Raw genomic sequence first — 19027 nt, 5'->3', positions numbered from 1 at the left:
CGTACATTGTTGGTGACCATTGGCTGTGGTCTTTGCGGTGCGTTCAAGTGCAGCTTTTTCATCCAGATACAGGTGACATGAGGTCGGTTTGGTGTGTCTGGGCCTTTGTGGTTAGACTTTGAAATAATTTTGAACAAATGGGTAGATTATGTCTGAACTGCCACTTTAAGAGAGTATCTCTGTAATCGAGGTCATGGCAAATCTGAAAAACAAGCTCAAACGAAGGCAACTGGAGTTGTTGGGTTTCTTGAAGACAAATCTGTGCTCATCCAAGAAGCCACGAGTGCGGATTTGTTTCGTTTTTTTGGGATGTATTGTTTTAATTATCACTGTGGCGGCCACAGCAGTCGTCCACCACCAGTGTCAGGATTTGTTTTGTTCACCATCTTTTGTTTGCAATTTTACACTTGCACACCTACAAATAATAACACTACACATAGTCTTTTGCGTTCAAATTACACTTCACTGTTCCATTTACAGTTTGTTGATTTGGGTGCACACAAGTTGGCGTTCTGTTCATGGTTTAAGTTGTATTAAAGGGGCGTTCTATTTGTCCACCGAACTCGGTTTGCGAGTCGGTTTCTGGAGTTACGAACCGGAAGTTGCAAATAGAACGCCCCCGAGGTCGTATACACAGGTCGTCAACTCGTCGAAGCTCAGAGGACCCCGAGTTCAGTTAGTTCAGTTACTATGACAACAATGCCGAGTCTTGAGCAGAAAGCAGAGCACTATCGTTAACGTTAATCAAAACGGAATATTCAGATATCAAACTGTGAAATATGTTTGTGTAATATGTAATGAACATGTGAAATCCGCCGTGGTTGCACTGTAAACGAGATAAACACTATAAACATCTTTTCTCCGACCTGTCGTGTTGTGTACAAAACAGAACGCAAAAACCCGCTGTAACTTGTTTTCCAACACGGATGTGACGTCACTCTCGAGTTGCAAGTCGCGCTTTCAAGACAAATAGAACGGGCCGTAATACTTACCGTTTTCTTTGTTCGAGCTCCTCTGTCAAAAGGCCTGAAGCCTGGCTGAGAAGGCCATTTAAGGACAGCCCAGAGGAAGTGGAGAAAACCATTCAAAAGATGGAAGAAGGGGACTGAAACGATTTTAAAGTTTCCTTTAAAGAGGATTTGTTATTGTGGTGAAAGATAAGTTGAAGCCTTGGTTTCTTTATTGCTTAGTTGACCTCATTTTGAGTTTCTGGGCACTATTTTTCCACATTTGTTAGATCTTTAGATTAGACCTCATTATTTTTGTAATGTTCTCATATTTTTTGGCAATTTTACACCTTTGTCCTTTTCCTTTCTATTTGGTCCCTAACAATCACAAAACCAACATTCCAGCAGTCGTTGCAGTAAAGGTCTATTCACTTTTGCATCAGAATCACATTTTCAGTCACACTACCAGCATGTCAACACACCATAATGATATGTCACCCCTAATATCAGTGTTTGTCCAATGAAAAGACCCTTCTAGAGCAAGGCCAAGTGTAGGCTGCACAAATAAATCAGGCCTTGACATTCGGTTGATGCCATGGTGAGGCTCAAGCTGGCACTTAGTAAAAGGTCCCGCCAATCTACAAATTCCACAAGTTTTTGAAAGCAGGAGTGAGGCATCAGTCAAGTGAAATACTTGGCCTTTCTCTTGTTTCTCACATCTGTCATTGTTGCGGAGGTTTGTACGTACGGCCCTTTGTAGCATATTGTTCCTGTTGAGTGGGGTAACGTCGGTGTGACTGGGAGGAATGATGCTTTGGAATTTCGATGGATATTCAAAGGCTTCAAAACAATAAAGCAGAAAATCGGCGTGTGCAACCGGGAAAAAAGGCAATTCATCATAGCAAGACAGTCGGCATTCTTCAGTGACGACTCTATTGTGCGGCTCTTTGTGATTTGCGTGTTAATTGGCAGTGTCGCAGCAGAAACTAAAAGCAGATAAATGTGAATGAAACCAATGAATATGCCATACATTCCTGTTGCGTATGTTACCACTCACTCATTTTTGTTAGCTCAACTTCAAAGAGGCAAGATAAACATTTGTGTCAAGGTTTAGACAACCAAGTTTTATTATTTCATGATATTTTATATCTTTTTGCATTCCACTAAGAAATGGAATTTGTGAAATGGAAAGGGAGAATGAGGATGATTAGGATGGTGACACTGTATAAAGTTTGATCCCTTAACAAAGTGCACAACAGTTGTCAATGTTAAGGAATTCAGGACCAGATTTAAAGGCAAAAATTTCATATAATATTATGGGCCACACTTGGTTGTTGTAGATACAACATACATGCTTGCAAGGATTAAAACATTCACTTCTAATACTTTCATGTAAGTATTGACAGATTGCACCTGCAGTATCTCCTCTGTCATACTCTACAATTCTAGCAAGAGCACTCAAAATAATTCACCATTACTTCAAAAATTATTTACATTTTCCCTAACAGAGAGGCTAAGACTTATATCTTACCAAAGTGCATGAGGTTTTTTTTCCCCTCTGTACAGTGTTATGAATAGGCAGTCATGTTTCTGTTCCCACTGTGCAATCATGTATTAATTACATCTTAATGTAGTCAAGTTAATGAAAATGCAAACTTATAACAGTCTTTTCTTTACTAAACGGCCACGGTTTAACTATCATGTTGGCATTAATTCGTTTTACTGTGGATGTGTTACACACTTCCATCTGTGTGCGTCCTAAAGTCCAACATTTTCAGCCGATACACAAAACGTACATTTTCTTCCTCTGATCAGTCCATTGAAAGATTTCACCTACTTTATCTCTTTTGAACTATAATATCCAGTTTCCATCATAGACCCAATGGCTACGTTTACACGGACAAAATGTTGTCATCCCGATTTAAATGAATCCCAACTTAACTGCATACAAGGACGCTAAATGCAATGATCTGATAATTTGGGTTTCCATGCCCCAAAGTCATTATCAGAATGTAGCTTTATTGACATGAGAAGAGAGGTACTATGGATCGTCAAGTATCCCAGAAATATAACCTCACTGACAACACTGATTTCATTCAGTAGATAAAGATGACTGAGATAAACGCTTTTTTCTTTTTACCAGCATCTCTTGATCCGACTGAGGTGAGGTTTTAGTGGAATGCCGGCGTCCATGTAAACATAGCCACTTATATCACATGTCATTTTACACTGCACTGTAACTTAATATTAATGAATTTAGTGTTAGATTCAAACCATGTAAACATTGTCTTCCTTATATGATTAAAATTGTGCCCTAATCTTTTTTTTTTTTTTTAGTATTCACTCTACTGGGTCTTCTTACCTTAAAAACTCAACTGTGGCACTGCTGCCGGGCTTACAACTACAGCTTGGAGATGAAGGGGAGACCGTCGTACATGTCGGCCTTGAGCTTAGCCCACTCGGCCAGTCTCTGGATGGTGCCCTTCTCCTGGCTGAGCACGCTTGCCGCCTTCCTCAGCTTGGCCTCGTTGCGCTCCAGATAGCGCTCCCCCTCACTCTTGAGGAAGTTCAGCTTCTCCAAGCGGCTCTCGTTCAACGGGATGTCCTCGCTCATGTACGGGTTGAAGCGGAAGTACGTGTCTTGGGGAAGGAGGGCGTCCAGCATGGTGTGCACCTCTGAAATAAGGACGGAGGGAGCGTGCTATAAATGTCTCTGTGTGGGATCATCAAACGCTTACAAACAAGACCTTGTGCGGTCTTACCCTCTGTATCTGTGGCACTGCTGATGACGTGGCTGAGTTTGGTCTTCAAGCTTGTGTAGGATGTGCTGTTCGTGCCCGCTGTCTCGTACCGGCCGGTGCCCAGAGACAACACACACTGCAGAGGTGTGTTTGGCCACAGACTCTTACACTCGTGAATGGCCAAAGCTGTGGGGTTGTTGATTAGGAGTCCTCCATCCTAGAGAAGGACAGAGACACAAAGAGACACATTCAGCAACACTTCAGTCAAATATGTTTACGACAACTTGCGTAACTCTGTATCTGGAAGCTTAAATATATCTGATGTGGCAGCCTGGTGGGGACAACTGAGGTGAAATAGACACACTGTCCCAGAACTTCGCCGCTTTGGAAAGGGAAGAGAAGCTAGAAATGTGTTGCGCTGGCATGCAGCCCTGTTTTAGAAGTAAACAAGTACGAAAAGCTGTGCTTCCTGAAACTAAAAAAAGTCAGAAATGACTTAATTAATAGCTTGCCTGATAAATGAAGTTGTATTTCCATATTCTAGTCTTCACTAAATTTATTTGAGAGCTTAACATCCAGTATTTACCTCCTGCCTCACTAAGTAATGGTAGCAGATTCATGAAAGAGTTGTTGCCCTAAACGATGCCAACAATGAGAGAAAGGGGACAATCGGGCTCAGAGGATGCCGAGACTGATTTAGCGCTCGCGCTCTTTCTCAGTCTTTCCCCGAGTCCAGTTCTGGACTTTCTCCAAGCACTGAAGCGGTTTTGGCTGTGATTAATAGAGATGGAGAGTGTGGCTAACCATCTTGCACAGCAGGGCAGGGGTAAAGGTTACTTCCGTACCTCTTCAGGTGTGAGCTTGATATATACTGTACAAAAACATGACAAATATAGCAGATACCATATGTTAATTCAGAATTTATACATTTTCAAATGTTTTTTGTTAGCCTAAACTAATTTAAAAATGCTTAACATCCATGATTTGGGCAACCAGTCCACGCTGCTCTGCTGCCCAGGTATCATTATGGGACAATAAAATAAATAAATAAATGATTTTTGGCCGGGTTAATAATATATAAACGTGTTAAACAGGATTTGTTTTCTTGAGACATCAGATTAATTAGATGATCAATCTCTCACACCCAAGGTCTCATCTAAATCAACACATGAACACTCCACATCCAACCACTGGGTATTATACAACTAACTTCTACAACAAACACCTGCTGAAGAGGGAAATTTACCCCTCTATTTGTGAATGCAATGCTCTCTGCAGGATTTGTGCGGGTATATATGGTTTTCTGATCCCTGGCAAGGGCAGAATTTCCCTGAGAAATACCGCTGCTCGTGCTGAAAACTAGAGTGGGAGTGAGACCGGTGGGCGGCAACGGTAGCCCGAACCGTCGATGAAACACTATGCAGCTCCAAGAGGAATGTGGAGAACAACACACACAGGCCGTTCAATCTCCATCTTTCCATCCCTTCTGTCGTCCCAGTCCATGGGAAACAGATTCTTTATGCAGAGGTATGAGTGGAGACAAAAAAAAAAAAGTGTGTAAACAAAACCCACTGAAGCATATTATACATACAAATGGAAACCGTGTTATAAATTGAAGTTATATCAATAGACCACATCTTGGTTTTGGTAACACATCAATAGCAAACATGGTTTTTGGGGATTTGAGGGTGGCAGTTAGTATAATCGAAGCTTAAGTCAGGAAACATGTACAGTAGAAGTGGAGATTAGATCTGTTATTGACTAAATTATAGCAGAGGGCTGCCTGTCAGGGCTCTTGCATTAGAAAACGGCTGGGAAGGGAAGGAGGGACAAGGCTAATTCACTTAAGTAGGTTATCAAAACGAAACTAAGCCTTAAGCCTAATTGCTGCCCATAAAGACCACCTAAAAATATCTGGCCTAACAATCAAACTTCATAAAATAATACACTACAACAGCTCCAACTGGACAGCTCCCAAAAGACACACACAAGCAGCATAAAAGACCATAGTGCTAGAAAGCAAAACATATTAATGATATTTATTAGAGGTTGTAATCCGGATTTACGAAACCTTCTCCGACCTCCATCTTAAAGCCGACAAACATTTACAAATACTAATGTATCCTCTTCACCTATTCCTTAGGGAAGATGGACTGAGACGCGAGCCACACTAAGGAAGCGCCAATTTAACTGAAGTCCTCTGTGTTCGCAGTGCTTTGTGTCATTTCCTTTCGGCTACAATTTCACCCCAGTTACAGTTAGAGATCTCCATAGGAACACCACTTCAGTGTAGTCAAGTCACTGTAGTCTACTGCTTCCAGCTGGACTCTTGACTATGAGTTTCTTACATACCTGCAGCTTTATACAGCAAGAGGATGCACAAGAGAAAAGAGTGTTGCTTGGCACAGTATTATCACTTCCATCAATTAGCCTGCTTCTAATTATAAATGATGTGCGTGATGAATGGCGTGATCAAGATCTAAGGGCTAATGACGTTTCCATTTCACAGTCTCACAGCAGGATGTTTGAAGCAGTGGCATTTTTGTGGAGGCTCCTCAAATGATGTATGCATATGTATGTCAACTCATATGTAAAATCCATTTGAACAGAGATGGTTCATTCTTTCATGTGGAACCAAAACCTCTTTCCATTTCCCTCCAGAAGGGCATCCCAACTCATAAAAGTACAGGGCCTCCAATGTTTAGGGACCAGGTCTGAGGATTATTTTTCTCTACCTCCATCTCATTCTGTTCACTTCTCTCTGTCCCTCAGACTCCACACAGCCAGGGGAGGGGATGAGCTAATTAGGGGACCATTTCAAGGTTGCGGATGTGGAAGAGTGAAAAAAAAATGCACACATACACAATGCAGCACACTGCGCCTCTGTGCTTGGCACTGATCTCAGAGGAAACGCAGCATCACAGCAGAAGTGTATCGATCGGTACGATTTCACAGAAATTACCCTCTACAAGATGTGACCTTTGGGATGCAGTTTGGCACAGTGATCCCAGAGTACACAGTTTTTCAGAATGATAAAACGGCATGAGGCAGCACCTAGACAGCAAAATGTGATTGATAAAATAAATAGATTCACTCATCACTCATGCGTCGTTTTATCATTTCCTTTTCCTCTTTCTCAGAGCTTAGTAAATATGAAACAAACCGAAGCCTCGTGAAGCTATCTCTCAGTCGTCTCAGTTTCATTCAGTACCTGATGGAGGTCTTTTCCCAAAACAAATTCCTGAAAGTAGCCCGGGGCGGCAGACGAGGCCCTGATAGCCTGCCACATCTTGTATTTGCAGTCTCCAAGGTAGTGGGATCTCACTCCTGGCATGAGCCTGTAGTTCCTGAACACATAGGCCTTCAGAGGCAAACCTCTGTTCACAATGGTGCTCACAGCTGACACCTAGTGGACAAACATAACATAAAAAGTCGTCTTTAGGTTCCTTTTTTTTTCCTTTATTGTCCTCAGTCTTCCTCTACTGGCACAGAAAATAGACATGGCTTACTTTAGGACAGTGTGGATCCCTGGCACTCTCAATCATACGCCCCTCTCCCATCCGTTCTCTGGAGAAAGACATTAGACCACCTCAGTTTCATTAACATTGATGAGGATAAAGGAAGAGTAGGAAAGAGGAGATGCTGGATGAAAAAAAAAAAGCAGAAATGAAGGACGAGGTAAAGGAGAGAAAGTAGAAGAAAGAAGAAGCAGAAAATAAGCGAGGAGAATGAGAAGAAGAAGACAAGGGAAAAAAAAGTAATGGAAAAGAACAAGTAAGGATGAGCAGAATAAGAAGCAGTAGAGGACTAACTTGAGGATATTTTCCCAGATTTCACTGTCATAGAAGGCATGACTCCAGCTCATCTTCATGGTTCCAACGATGACGTTCTGTTTAAACACATCCGCGCCGAGCTTCCTGTACATCTCCTCACACTCTTCAAGGGGGATCTTAAAAATACCCAGCATGAAGGCCAGGATGGCACCTGACGCAAAGAAAGACGTGCAAGCCAACATATAATGGATCCTCGCTGGTCCAATTTAACATCAAATCAATGGAATCAGAGAAAACACTAAAAAGAAAATGGTAGATCTGTTTACCTGTGCTGACTCCACAGATGTAGTCAAACAGCTGGTGGACTCGTTTCCCAGTCAGGTTCTGCAATTTATGGAGAGTCTGCAAAGCCAGCAGTCCCCTGTAACAAAGTCACAAACTTTACAGAGCTACACTAAGAAGAGATAGCTTGATCCAACTGGCTTGCAATAGTAGTAGAAGCATCCCTTTTTTTCATTAGACACAATACAAATAGTTGTTTGTATTCTATTTGTAAAACATCACCTATACTCAAAGACTATTTTACTGTTTCTTCAAATGCTGCACCTTGTTCCCCCTCCATCTATTGCCAGGATCCTTATTCCTCTGCCTTTGACCGGATCGGTGTATCCAACCAAGGCCAATGCTTCCCTCACAGCAGCCTGAAGAGGAAGGTCTCTGGCCTGGCGTAATCGCAGCAGGCGGGACAGCACGCTTTCCTAAAAGGTCACGATAACACGCAAAGACACTGACTATTACTTTACACATTTGCAAGACTGTGCCGTCCATTTAGAATTAGAGCAAACTGCAACAAAAGGGGACAAAGACATTTCATACAAACCTTGATGGCCACTCCTCTGGTTTCGGGGAACTCCACGAGATGATAGCTGAGCTCCTCCACTCGAGTAGTGAGGAGTTTGACATCAGTGACTCTCTGCAGGCCTTTCACCAGAGCTCTGGTCCTGTTGTCCACACTCACCCTGGCTATTATCTGGACGACAGATACAGAGAACATGAGGCAAATGTACAAAGTAATGCAATAATTAACAATTAACTTTCTCTTGCTTTTTTATTCATCTGCTCAAAGTTTTCCTTTTCTAATATTACTTTAGTCACATCATTTGTATTATTAATTAGCAACGTTTTTGATCATTAGAACCATTTGACATCCCACCTTCTCCCTTTGAGATATCAGCTGTTGCTTCACTTTCTCAGCTTTCTCCTCTTCACTATCCGCCTTCTCTCCTGCCTTGTCCACATGGGGCTCATCAACAGTGACTGCTGGAGAAGCATCCTTTTCAGCTGCAACTCTTTTGGCATCGCCTCTAAATCTGGGTACGAGAGGCGCAATGTAGCTGCCAACAAACGCCTGAACACTGGGCCGAGGGTAGGATAGATAGTGTGTGAAGCCTTTTTTTGGGGTGGTAGTAGGCGCAGGGGTAGACTGAGCTGTATCTACAGATGGAGGGGTTTGAGAAGTGGAAGCTTCTACCACAGGACTGGCATTTTCTAATGGAGAGGAAGATACAGGAGAGGTAGAGGACTCTTTAATACTCTTTGCATCCGACACTGGGCTCAAAACAGGATTGTGGTCCCCCGTTCTTGAAGAGGCAGAGTGAGGAAGAGGTTCGGACTCTTCTCTGTGTTGCTGAAGCCTGTTCTCTCCGTCTTCTCCCTGTGAGCTGGAGCCGAAATAACTGTTGATGTGGCTGGCCAGACTTTTGGAGGTCTCATCCATATTGGTGGACAGAGCTGCTGGGTGGAACAACTGAATCGTCTGTTTTGCCATCGTAGAGGAAGAGGCTGGTGCAGATGCATTTGAAGCTAAAGGGGTTGTGGACTTCTTTGTGGCAACAAAGGGATTTTCTGCAACTTGCTGTACTTGCTTTTTATCCGACTCTTCCTCTGCTGGTTCCTTCTTCTCACCCTCTTCTTCTTTCATTGTGGCTTCAGGTGATGCACTGGTAGATGTGTTGTTAAGGGCCTCTTTGGAGAGGACTTTTTGCGCATGGGTGCTGTCAGCTGAGGCACTGCCAGGCTTGAAACGGGAGAACTTGGAGATGAGGTCCGTGCTGCCTACTGCCTTGGTGACGCTGTCGAATGTAATCCTTAGCCGCGACATGCGTCTGCTGGTATCGCAGGGAACAGCAGCGGAGAACCAACAGTATCAGTGAAACGGATGAGACTTCAAAGTTGGTGTAAAATAATGCAGCATTCTGGCAGGCCACGAGATACAGCCGCTTTAGTTCAGTTGTGGAGGGAATTGATCAGTGCTGCAGTTTTGCTGCTCGCTCCACTCTTTCCTGGAGATACAATGAAATAAAAAATATTAGCATGAACAATATAAAACAGGGCACACTTTATTAATTAAAAGTGTAAATAGAAAATGGACCAACAGAGGGCTCCATATGACCTCCTCCCCATTCTGGTAACTATAGAAACTGTTCAAACAACAAAGAAGATGCTAACAACAGCTTTCCCAAAATAACAGCCCCACAGGTCCTGCATGTCAAGATGGATCAACACTCGGAGAATCTGAGTTATCCAGCAGAGTCTGCTCAGCTTGTGAAATCCTTGCTAGAGACACATCGCCACCCGAAGGAGGATGACTGTTCTCATAGAGAGACGATTCAATGGGCTGCTTGCAAAGACTTCACAATCGAAGTGGGGAAAGGGCAGATTGACGAGTACATTAAAACATGGCAGATCCAACCCTGCTGGCATTACAGTGTGGACTTTCTCTGCTCAACCGAGGAGGAGAACCAGACCTTCTACCACTACCGGGCCCGCTTCAGCACACCGACATCGCGGAAGCCGATCCAGGGAACGGCCAGCGTCTACTTCGCCGTGGAGCTATCGAAAGTTAAACCCCAAACTGTGCCAGTGCAGGTCCACTTCATAATGGAGTCAAACCGGCTGGTACACACACCTGGGAAGACCAGGTTCAGAGAGAAGTGGCTGGTGGACGTTATTGAGAGCAAGGCTTTACTCAGAGAAATGGTGGACATTTAAACCAACGGACTGCTACTCAGAGATTATTAGATTAGCTAACTGTTAGCTCCAAAATGCAGAAGACGGCTCTGAATTTGAATGAGTAGCTTTTGAATAAAGCTAACTGTCCGTTAGTCTGTTTTGTGGGTCGTCTTTTTTTTTTTTTTTGACGTTAGCGAGGTTTAAACAAATCAAATCCATTCAAGACAACCAGTCTGTTTCTTATAAATAATGTTCTTATTTAAAGGACTTAACATCTGAACGCTGTTTAACAATTAGCTTGCTAGCCAGCTCACAAATCAAATGTTAACACAGCGAAACGTTAGCCCCATTGGTAGTCGCTAGCTTTGCTAATAAATGGAAAGCTTATTATCAGTTTATCGACTTTGACACATGGCCACAGTATAAACAGTTTTATAAAAACGTTTTCTTACCTCACGAAATACACAGAGTTCCTAAAATATTTAATTCAATGTAGAGCTTTTACAATAACTACATATATGGAGGCTTGTTAGAAAAAATAAACAGGAAGAGGAACGGAAGTGACGCACTTGCCGGTCGGGGACGTCAGCGACGTCAGGGACGTAGACTGCAATACTTTAACACGGCCACTAGATGTCACTGAATCATCCATCATCGGGGACACAAGAGCAACATCTTTATTGAAACAAAAGTACATCTGGCTTTTTTAATTAACTATCTAAACCCTAGCAAAGGTGTATACAACCATAAACCTGTAGCTGCCCCACATTTAGTAGATATGTTTAATAATCTTTTATCATTTACTCTTTAGTCTATGTGAGATAATGATTTCAGCACCATGGAGAGCAACATTTAATCCACACGTTGTGATGATTCCTGTGACCAATTGTGCCTCTCACCCAAAACACTTACGCTGTCAAGATCATTGTCAGTCTGTTCAATTACTGCTACTAGTTTGCGATAAAATCACTGCACATTGAAATGCTTATTTGAAACAAATTCATTCATTCAGTCTGGGGATGTTCTATAAATACTCACTGCAATGCGCAGTTAACGGTCTCCTACACTTTTTTCTTGATTAAAATGTAGGCTATGTCAATCATTCCTAGTGTCATTAAAGACCACGGGGAGACATATGCAACAATTGTTCTCTAGCAGCCATGAAGACACAATGAATTAAAGCCCTCATCAAGAGGAGTCGTTTTATAACATAACATGCGTGGGCCTGATTTTAATGGCCCTGCAGTGTTTGGAGAGCTGAGTTATTACGTGGCTGCAGCCCGAGGTGTCCACTGGTAATTATATTAATTTCTTTGCCATTGTCAAATCCATTCAGATGAGGTTAATACATGTGGAGGGGCCTTCTCAAAAGGACCTGGTTCACACCGTGCCAAAAGAAACACTCAGAGCAGTTAACTCGAAAAATCATTTGTTTCAAGAGGCACAGATGGTGTTTTTACGTATGCATGCACGGAATCTCTAGAAAGCTGAAGCATATTTTTCTGTAATAGCAGCGTAGAATTACTTGCTAATGTGCATAGAAAGTATAATGTATTCAGGGCAAAGTGGATATAAAAGAAAAAGAAAAATGCGTTATTGAAGCAAGCTTTTCAAAAGAAAGTCATTACGAGTGGCATTCTTTGCACAGTGTTATACTTATTTACAACATTGTAAATATACACAATATAATACACAATATATATATATTTACATACCATTATGTGAATATGATTCTGTTTCCTATTGAAGAAGTTTCCATAAGTGTCAGTAACCCCTTTCAGCTAAGGACAAACAACTTCAGTAAACTTGCCACGGGCATCGAGGCTAGATGACTGACTCGGTCATCTTTCTCTGCTTCATGCCCACTTTTTGTTGCATAATATAAACACCCTGCCTTGAAATAAAAAGTACGTATTAATTTGTCATGACTCAAGAGGTGGTGAGCACTGCACCAACACGGTGAGTGTGCAGCATATAGACTGGTATCTCCTCTCTTCACGTTCTGTGACAGTCAATTAATCTACACTTTACTGAGTCTTCCATTCTCTGGCCACCAACGTCAAAAAGGCTGATCAGATAACCTCCACTTTATCCTCTGCTTCTCTCTCACACTACTAATCTCTTGCTGTTTAACTAATTTTCCATTAAACCTGTGAACTTTCTAAATTCGGAAGCTTTGAACCAAATGCACTACACACTACACGTGGCTTAAAGCAAGACTAAAATGATTCTCCTTTTGTGCGTCAATGAACAAGACGGCAGTATTCACTGGTGGACAATATACCTGTGCCATTCTTCTTCACTCTTACATTTCCATCACCACCTCCTCAGTCTAAATGTCAGAGCTTTTATCACAACTTCAAGTGCACTTACACTGTCATGCCCCATCCACTGATATTGCTACCATTAATTAAGCTCCTGTCACTCCTTCAAGATCGGATACATGTAAAATGAAAAAGCTGCAAGACAGCAGCGGATGCACTTACAGCTGATTTGTTAAAGACAAAAAAAAAAACAAAAAAAAACACAAGTTAGACTTTACCCATACGCTGCTAATTAAATGCACAGAGCATTGATCTAATTGTGGTCCAAAAATTACATTAGTAATAGATCAGAGTGCACCACTTCAGGTGTACTTTACTACTCATTAAATATTTAATCTTAAGTGAAGATAAAGTTTAATCTAAAAGAGGATACAGGGATTTTGGTTCTGTTTGTGAATGTTTAGCAGAAAACTGTAATTACATTTCAGAGCGCACGTGAGAATATGGGTTCAAACATAAAATGACGCGGGTTAAATCAAATATTCTTTTCATCATATGGGGAAATTCTTGTCGTTTTCTATATTTGTGTATCTCATTAGCAATAACACCCCCACCACCATCACCACCCCTCCCTGACCCCCGCCACCACACACACATTCAAATCGTCGCCTTCTCACAGCCACCGCAGTCACCAGTAGTGCGTCAAAGGAGGACTACGTCGAGATATGTTTACGCACGGAACTATTACTAATACACTGTATGGAACTACTATTTAATGTATAGAAACGTTCATTAGAACCCGGATTAAACAAGGTTTTCGCGCCCAAATGGATGTCAGCAGCAACAGCTCTGGGAAGACGGCAGACGAAGATGGGGAGCGCTTTGCGCACGTCAGAGCCGGAGTTTTGGGCTTGGTTTTTGTGCTCGCGACGTGCGGCAATCTGTTCTTCTTGGGCACACTTTGGAAGAAGAGAAAAAGAAACACGAGGACCCAGCTGTTCCTGCTGCACCTGTGCTTGGCAGATCTGGTGGTCGCCTTTTTCCAAGTTTTACCGCAGTTTTCTATCGAAATTACGCACAGGTTTCGAGGTACGGACTTATTATGCCGGTGCGTAAAATACTTGCAGGTGGTTGGGATGTTTTCCTCCGCGTACATGATAGTGGCCATGGCCATAGACAGGTACCATGCTGTGTGCATGCCAATGGTTTCCTTCATGGAGGGCTCATTTAGAAGGTATCTCTCCATAGGCGCAGCGTGGGTGATTTCTCTCGCCTTCAGCTCTCCGCAGCTTTTCATCTTCTCTCTCCAGGAGGTCGAGGTGAACCAGCACGACTGCTGGGCGACATTTATTGAACCCTGGGGGAGCAGGATCTACATCAGTTGGATCACTCTGTCAGTGTTCGCGGTGCCTGCCGTTATCGTGCTGTATTGCCAAATAAGAATATGCACAACGATATACTTTAACATGAAGAGGAAGGCCCTGCAGGCGGGGCGCATGGGCACGAAGGGGGTTTCAAACGCAATGCTCAAGACTCTGAAAATGACATTTGTTATCATCATGGCTTACACAGTGTGTTGGAGTCCTTTCTTTGTTGTACAGCTATGGTCTGCGTGGAGCCCCAGCACCGCGCCTACTCAAGGTTGGTTGGGAAGTTTTTCAGAGTTGAAACAAATGTTAACATTATACATTAAGTCATTATGATGCAGGCATCCACTCAGCAACTCCTCAAACTAAAGAAAATACAGACTTCCTAACATTCACTTGAATGCAACTTGCAAAAGAGTAACCCCTTGTTTGTCTTTTTGTGCCTCAGGTCCAGTGTTTGTCATCATCATGCTGCTGGCTGGTCTGAACAGCTGCACGAACCCCTGGATATATCTCTACTACAGCTGAATCAAGAAATCCCTAACGGAGGCCGAGCCATCTTTGTAGACGTTGGTTATAAAAGCTCTCCTGAGATTAGGGGACTGTGGTCACAAGCTGATTTGTAAAACAAGTAATGAGGACTGAAATATGATGTTAACTATTTAGGATAATCTTTGTGCATCAGTATCATTAGTCCTGACAAATAAGTAAAAAAAAAACACGCTGTTAAATATACTAGAAGTAGGGAACACATCCAGTGCATATTTCCAACAGGGATAAGAATCACTGCAGGGTACAATACCGTCTTTCATTGAGAGCTGCGCGATGGCAAGCTGAGGCAAGGCCCTTTCAAAATAAGCCCCATTAAAAAAGCTCTCCACTTTTCATCCTAGACCCGCTGTGCAGAAAAAACACAACATTTCACCCTCTTGTTCACTATTGACCTTGCTGTTGAGGTTTTCTGTGACGTTGTGAGCTGCTGCACACGTGAGCTTTTTACATTACATTCTGCTCTCATCTACTTCATACTTTACAAGAAATCTCGGTGCATTATTCTCCTAATGCAGTTGTGACTACCCATCGAGACACGCAGCAAAAGGAATACAACAATTTGATTTCATTATTAATTTCAAGAATCCATTCCCTTAATTATTCCTAGAGCAGCAAAGCCCAGTGTTGTTCTTCACCAGGGAGATGAGTCATCTTATGACCCTTTCATCTAACTCCCCGAAGTCATTTGAGATTGCATTTCATGGTTCCTTCCATAGAAAACAATCAATTGTAATTAATTTTAAAAAATCTATAGAGCGACACGTAAGCACACAATACAGGTATCAAACTTAAACATCACAGCATTTGCATAAACTCCATCATGCCAACATCACACTCCATGTTTAGCAAAAACATGACACCTTGCTTAATGAAAAGCACAACAAGTATATTTTCTCTTTTGCCACGGCTGCTGATGTCATTGGTTGTGGATCCTGCTCGCAGGTAAAAAAATAAAAAGTTAAAAGTACAGTGGCAAACCAATGGCAGTGGCAAATTCTATTTTGGAAAGCTGTTTCAAATAGGATTAGATCATACGATGATGACTAATTCAGGGCCCAAGGGTGGAATGGTGGGAGACAAATCCTGCGGCCAGTTCGCACTCATGTAATTGTGGTCTTTAAAACAATCACCACAGATACAGTGGGAGAAAAAACAAGCCCTCTGAGATAAGAAGGATACAAGAAACACAGCTGCTATAAAACTGATTCTGCTTCAAAGCCATGAGTGATTTATTTCAGTTAAGATGAGAGCACAGACATAAAATGGTACGGTATTGTAAATGCTGCGCCGTATTTACACCACTGAAATAATGTACTCATTGTGTATCCATCGTAGGAACCAGGGTCTAAATTAAATTCTTCATAAAATAGTTTAATCCCAAAAGTACCTGGGTAGTCGTACTTTTCAAAAGTACAAGGAACTGTGGAGGTTCGGCTTGGAGCACTGAACATTTCTGATATCTGACATTCTGATCCCACAACATTATTCTTTTCAACTGCTTGTAAATCGGTGTGCTTGCTCGCATTTTGGGCACCTTGACTCAGTTTTGGTTCTTCTGCTTGTCTCTTTTACAGAACACCAGTAACTTAACCAGTAAGTGTTTCAAAAAAAAGTTGCTCGGACTAAAAGTTTTGCGTATTGTGAATGGACGACTCTTTACAACACGGTAGAGTTTGCCCTTGTTAGTCACAATGAATTGTAAAAGTACCATAAATTCATATGTAAATAAAGAAAACGTGACCAAACTGTACCTAAGGCCACGTCCAAAAGACAATTATCAGGACGTATGATAGAGAAATGCACTACTTGATAAAAGAAAGAAAATATTAAGAAGCTTGGAGGCTGTGTTAATCACATGACAAAACAAAAACCTTGCATATACATTATGGCACGAGTTTGTGGGACTAAAACTGCTTCCGAATAACAAAATGATAGAAATAAACTTCATACTTGGCGCAATATGGTGGACAGAAACTGCCCAAATCAAAAATAAAAACACAAATGAGCCACTAAACAAATAGGTAATTAATTAAATTTATATATTACATGTAGTAATTAACTTATCAAATGTTACATAAACTGTACTTATTTGCTTCTATATTTGTCTTGTAATTCCCATATTTATTCATTTTCTCCATTTAATTTATGTATTCATTTATATATGATTTTCCCCATTTTATGCCCCCAAACTTACTTGTTTGTACTTTGAAATGTAAAAAGGGGGCCTGTTACTCAGGGTGAGCCATTAAAGGTCATATAGTGCCATCCTGTGGACATGAAGCAGTAAATCAGATTACATCTGTAATATGGAAATATGAGATTTTAAATTTAAAGGTTACTGTGTACCAGCGGGGTTTTGTAAAATAATGCTTAATATGTGCTGCTGTGCTTTATGTCATGAGAGCTTGTGCAACATCTCTGCAAAAGTGACTCAATGCTAAATAAAAAAAACAAATCCCACATCCAAAGTGTCACGTTAGCGTTCAGAAATCAGAGCAACACAGATGATATATAGTCTTCTAAAACTTTCTGCTTCTCTTTAAAAACCTGACCGTCCCTCTTCAGGTGGGCGATCTCGCTCTCCAGAGCCCGGATTTTGGCCACGGTGCTCTCCTCCCTGCGATCCAGCTCCAAGATCTTCGCGTGCAAACTCAAGATCTTGCTCCAAAGCTGATCTTTGTCCGTGTCCGGTCTGCAGTACGAGTGCTCGCATAGAGAAATGTACTCTCCGTCGCTCTCCTCCACAAAACAGCCGGCGGGTTCGTCTTTGACCACTTCCACTGGGACGAAGCTAACGGCCTGGCCCAGCGCTGCTCGCAGGGCAGCTGCATCCACGTTTGAGTCCATGTGGGGAAACGGCTCACAGCACAGCACGGTCACGGTCGAGTCGGCCTGCTCTTCAGAATCGGGTTCATTGCACGGCGACAGTCCAAGGCAGGACGCTGTTGGCATTCCACTGTCGGCTGTTTTATCGCATGCAACTGTTTGTTTCTCTGAGACATCTGAATGACAAGGATCGCCAGTGTCTGACACCAGAGGTACTTCAAATACCACCTCTGTGTGTTCTGCAGCATTATCGTTTGTGGTACTCGACTGGAGCTTTCTGCATGCTCTGCTCAAAATGAGCGGCCTCTTACTGAGAGGTGAGTCACAATCGTTGGACTCAGTGTCTGAAGTGCTGGGTTTGGATTTCGGACTTCTTTTAATGCAGGCTACTTTTTTCTCACCATCCTGAGACAAAAGAAAAATGCACATTAAATGTAACAGTTACATTATGTACAGTGGAACTGCATGACAGACAGTTTACATCTTTGTATCATTCAAAACAGTTAAACACATCGAAGTATGAATCCATTTGTGAGAGATGTTTAAATAAATGTCAAGAGGTTTAGATCATCTTTAGAGCTCGACTCTTTTGTTGGCGTGAAGCAAGGCAACTATACATACATCTTCAGCTGCAGGAAAAACTGTGGGGATGGCCGTATTCTTCAGGTAACGGATGCCCCATCGAATATCGAAGCAGTCCTCTGTGAAATGCTCGCTGCACAGATACTGGTGTCGACTTGGGGTCCACTCTTCCCTCTTCATGTTGTCCACCCATTTCTTCAGCCTGGGCTTGTCTTGCAGGGGAAAACTGTGAGGAACAGAGGGAGGAGGACAGTTTAAATGTGAAACTCTTCTACGTCTCTGGAGTGGAGTGTCATTTGAATGTTACGACACTTTTACTGTTATTACTCCACGTGCTCTTAAAAGAACAAGGTGTCACCATGACTTACGTCACATATTATCTTTTTATAGCATTTTTATTGTCATTTGCGTAATGCCTTAAAACTAGCCTTATCTTTGACCAATGGTGCCAGGGATAGCAAACACTAGCACCTGTAGCTAAACTACAATATTTCACATGAACTGGAAAAACAAAGAAGACGTACGGGTAGAAGCTAATTCTCTTGTTGTCTTGTCTCGACGCGCTGCCCCCTCGGTTTCTGCAAACTTTCACAGCGCAGTACCGTGGCATGTCTGCAGCGAAACGACATCAAAAGCGCCTCCGAGAGACACGTTAGTGGCGACAGTTTTTGAAAACGCGAAAACAGCTCGTAAACGATCACTTCCGGATTGTAGCCCTCGTACCGGAAGTGACGCTCTCCTTATCTAATTTTCAAGATAGTTCACGATAACGCAACTGCGTGGAGGCAGTGAATAAGACTGTCTCTAAGCGCTCCACCGCTTTTGTACGAACACTGTGAAAAATTCGACACACTTAAACTGCATAATAAAATTATCCGAGCTGAAAACATGTCTAGGTCTCACACATAACTCATTAAAGTACAAAGTGTCAAAGCGAAGACGGAAGTAACGCTCACGTCATTA

At 42.3% G+C, this 19027-nt stretch overlaps 4 protein-coding genes across 6 annotated transcripts; 2 read left to right on the top strand and 2 right to left on the bottom strand.

The window, feature by feature from the left end:
- Positions 1 to 2235: 2235 nt before the first annotated feature.
- Positions 2236 to 11700, bottom strand: pnpla8 (patatin-like phospholipase domain containing 8). Of its 2 annotated transcripts, XM_084573388.1 has the most exons (10): positions 10926 to 11700; positions 8675 to 9803; positions 8342 to 8491; positions 8068 to 8219; positions 7788 to 7882; positions 7501 to 7672; positions 7198 to 7255; positions 6900 to 7094; positions 3710 to 3905; positions 2236 to 3623 (listed from the first exon to the last, which is right to left on the bottom strand). In XM_084573388.1, the coding sequence occupies exons 2-10, from the start codon at positions 9620 to 9622 to the stop codon at positions 3349 to 3351; spliced, it is 2241 nt and encodes a 746-aa protein (XP_084429514.1). In that variant the 5' UTR covers positions 9623 to 9803; positions 10926 to 11700; the 3' UTR covers positions 2236 to 3348. The 2 variants fall into 2 exon arrangements, with proteins under 2 accessions (XP_084429514.1, XP_084429515.1); XM_084573389.1 differs by lacking the exon at positions 10926 to 11700 and having other exon boundaries at positions 8675 to 10613.
- Positions 10015 to 10512, top strand: akap14 (A-kinase anchoring protein 14; the record flags this gene model as incomplete). Its single annotated transcript, XM_084573868.1, has 1 exon — positions 10015 to 10512. The coding sequence occupies one exon, from the start codon at positions 10015 to 10017 to the stop codon at positions 10510 to 10512; it is 498 nt and encodes a 165-aa protein (XP_084429994.1).
- A 1864-nt stretch (positions 11701 to 13564) lies between the features above and the next one.
- Positions 13565 to 14832, top strand: avpr2l (arginine vasopressin receptor 2, like; the record flags this gene model as incomplete). Its single annotated transcript, XM_084573907.1, has 2 exons — positions 13565 to 14378; positions 14553 to 14832. 2 exons carry the CDS (start codon positions 13565 to 13567, stop codon positions 14630 to 14632), a joined length of 894 nt encoding a protein of 297 aa, XP_084430033.1. The 3' UTR covers positions 14633 to 14832.
- Positions 14833 to 15861: 1029 nt separating this feature from the next.
- LOC311508352 (THAP domain-containing protein 5-like) lies at positions 15862 to 19025 on the bottom strand (the record flags this gene model as incomplete). 2 transcript variants are annotated; one of them, XM_084573072.1, is made up of 3 exons in its annotated part: positions 15862 to 17887; positions 18104 to 18290; positions 19021 to 19025. In XM_084573072.1, 3 exons carry the CDS (start codon positions 19023 to 19025, stop codon positions 17147 to 17149), a joined length of 933 nt encoding a protein of 310 aa, XP_084429198.1. In that variant the 3' UTR covers positions 15862 to 17146. The 2 variants fall into 2 exon arrangements, with proteins under 2 accessions (XP_084429198.1, XP_084429197.1); XM_084573071.1 differs by lacking the exon at positions 19021 to 19025 and adding an exon at positions 18589 to 18968.
- Between the last annotated feature and the right edge of the window lie 2 nt (positions 19026 to 19027).

This window comes from Chelon labrosus (genome assembly GCF_963514085.1).
Source record: "Chelon labrosus genome assembly, chromosome: 23".
Lineage (NCBI taxonomy): Eukaryota > Metazoa > Chordata > Actinopteri > Mugiliformes > Mugilidae > Chelon > Chelon labrosus.
Note: the sequence above shows the minus strand (reverse complement) of the source record. Positions and strands in the feature narration are given on the sequence as shown.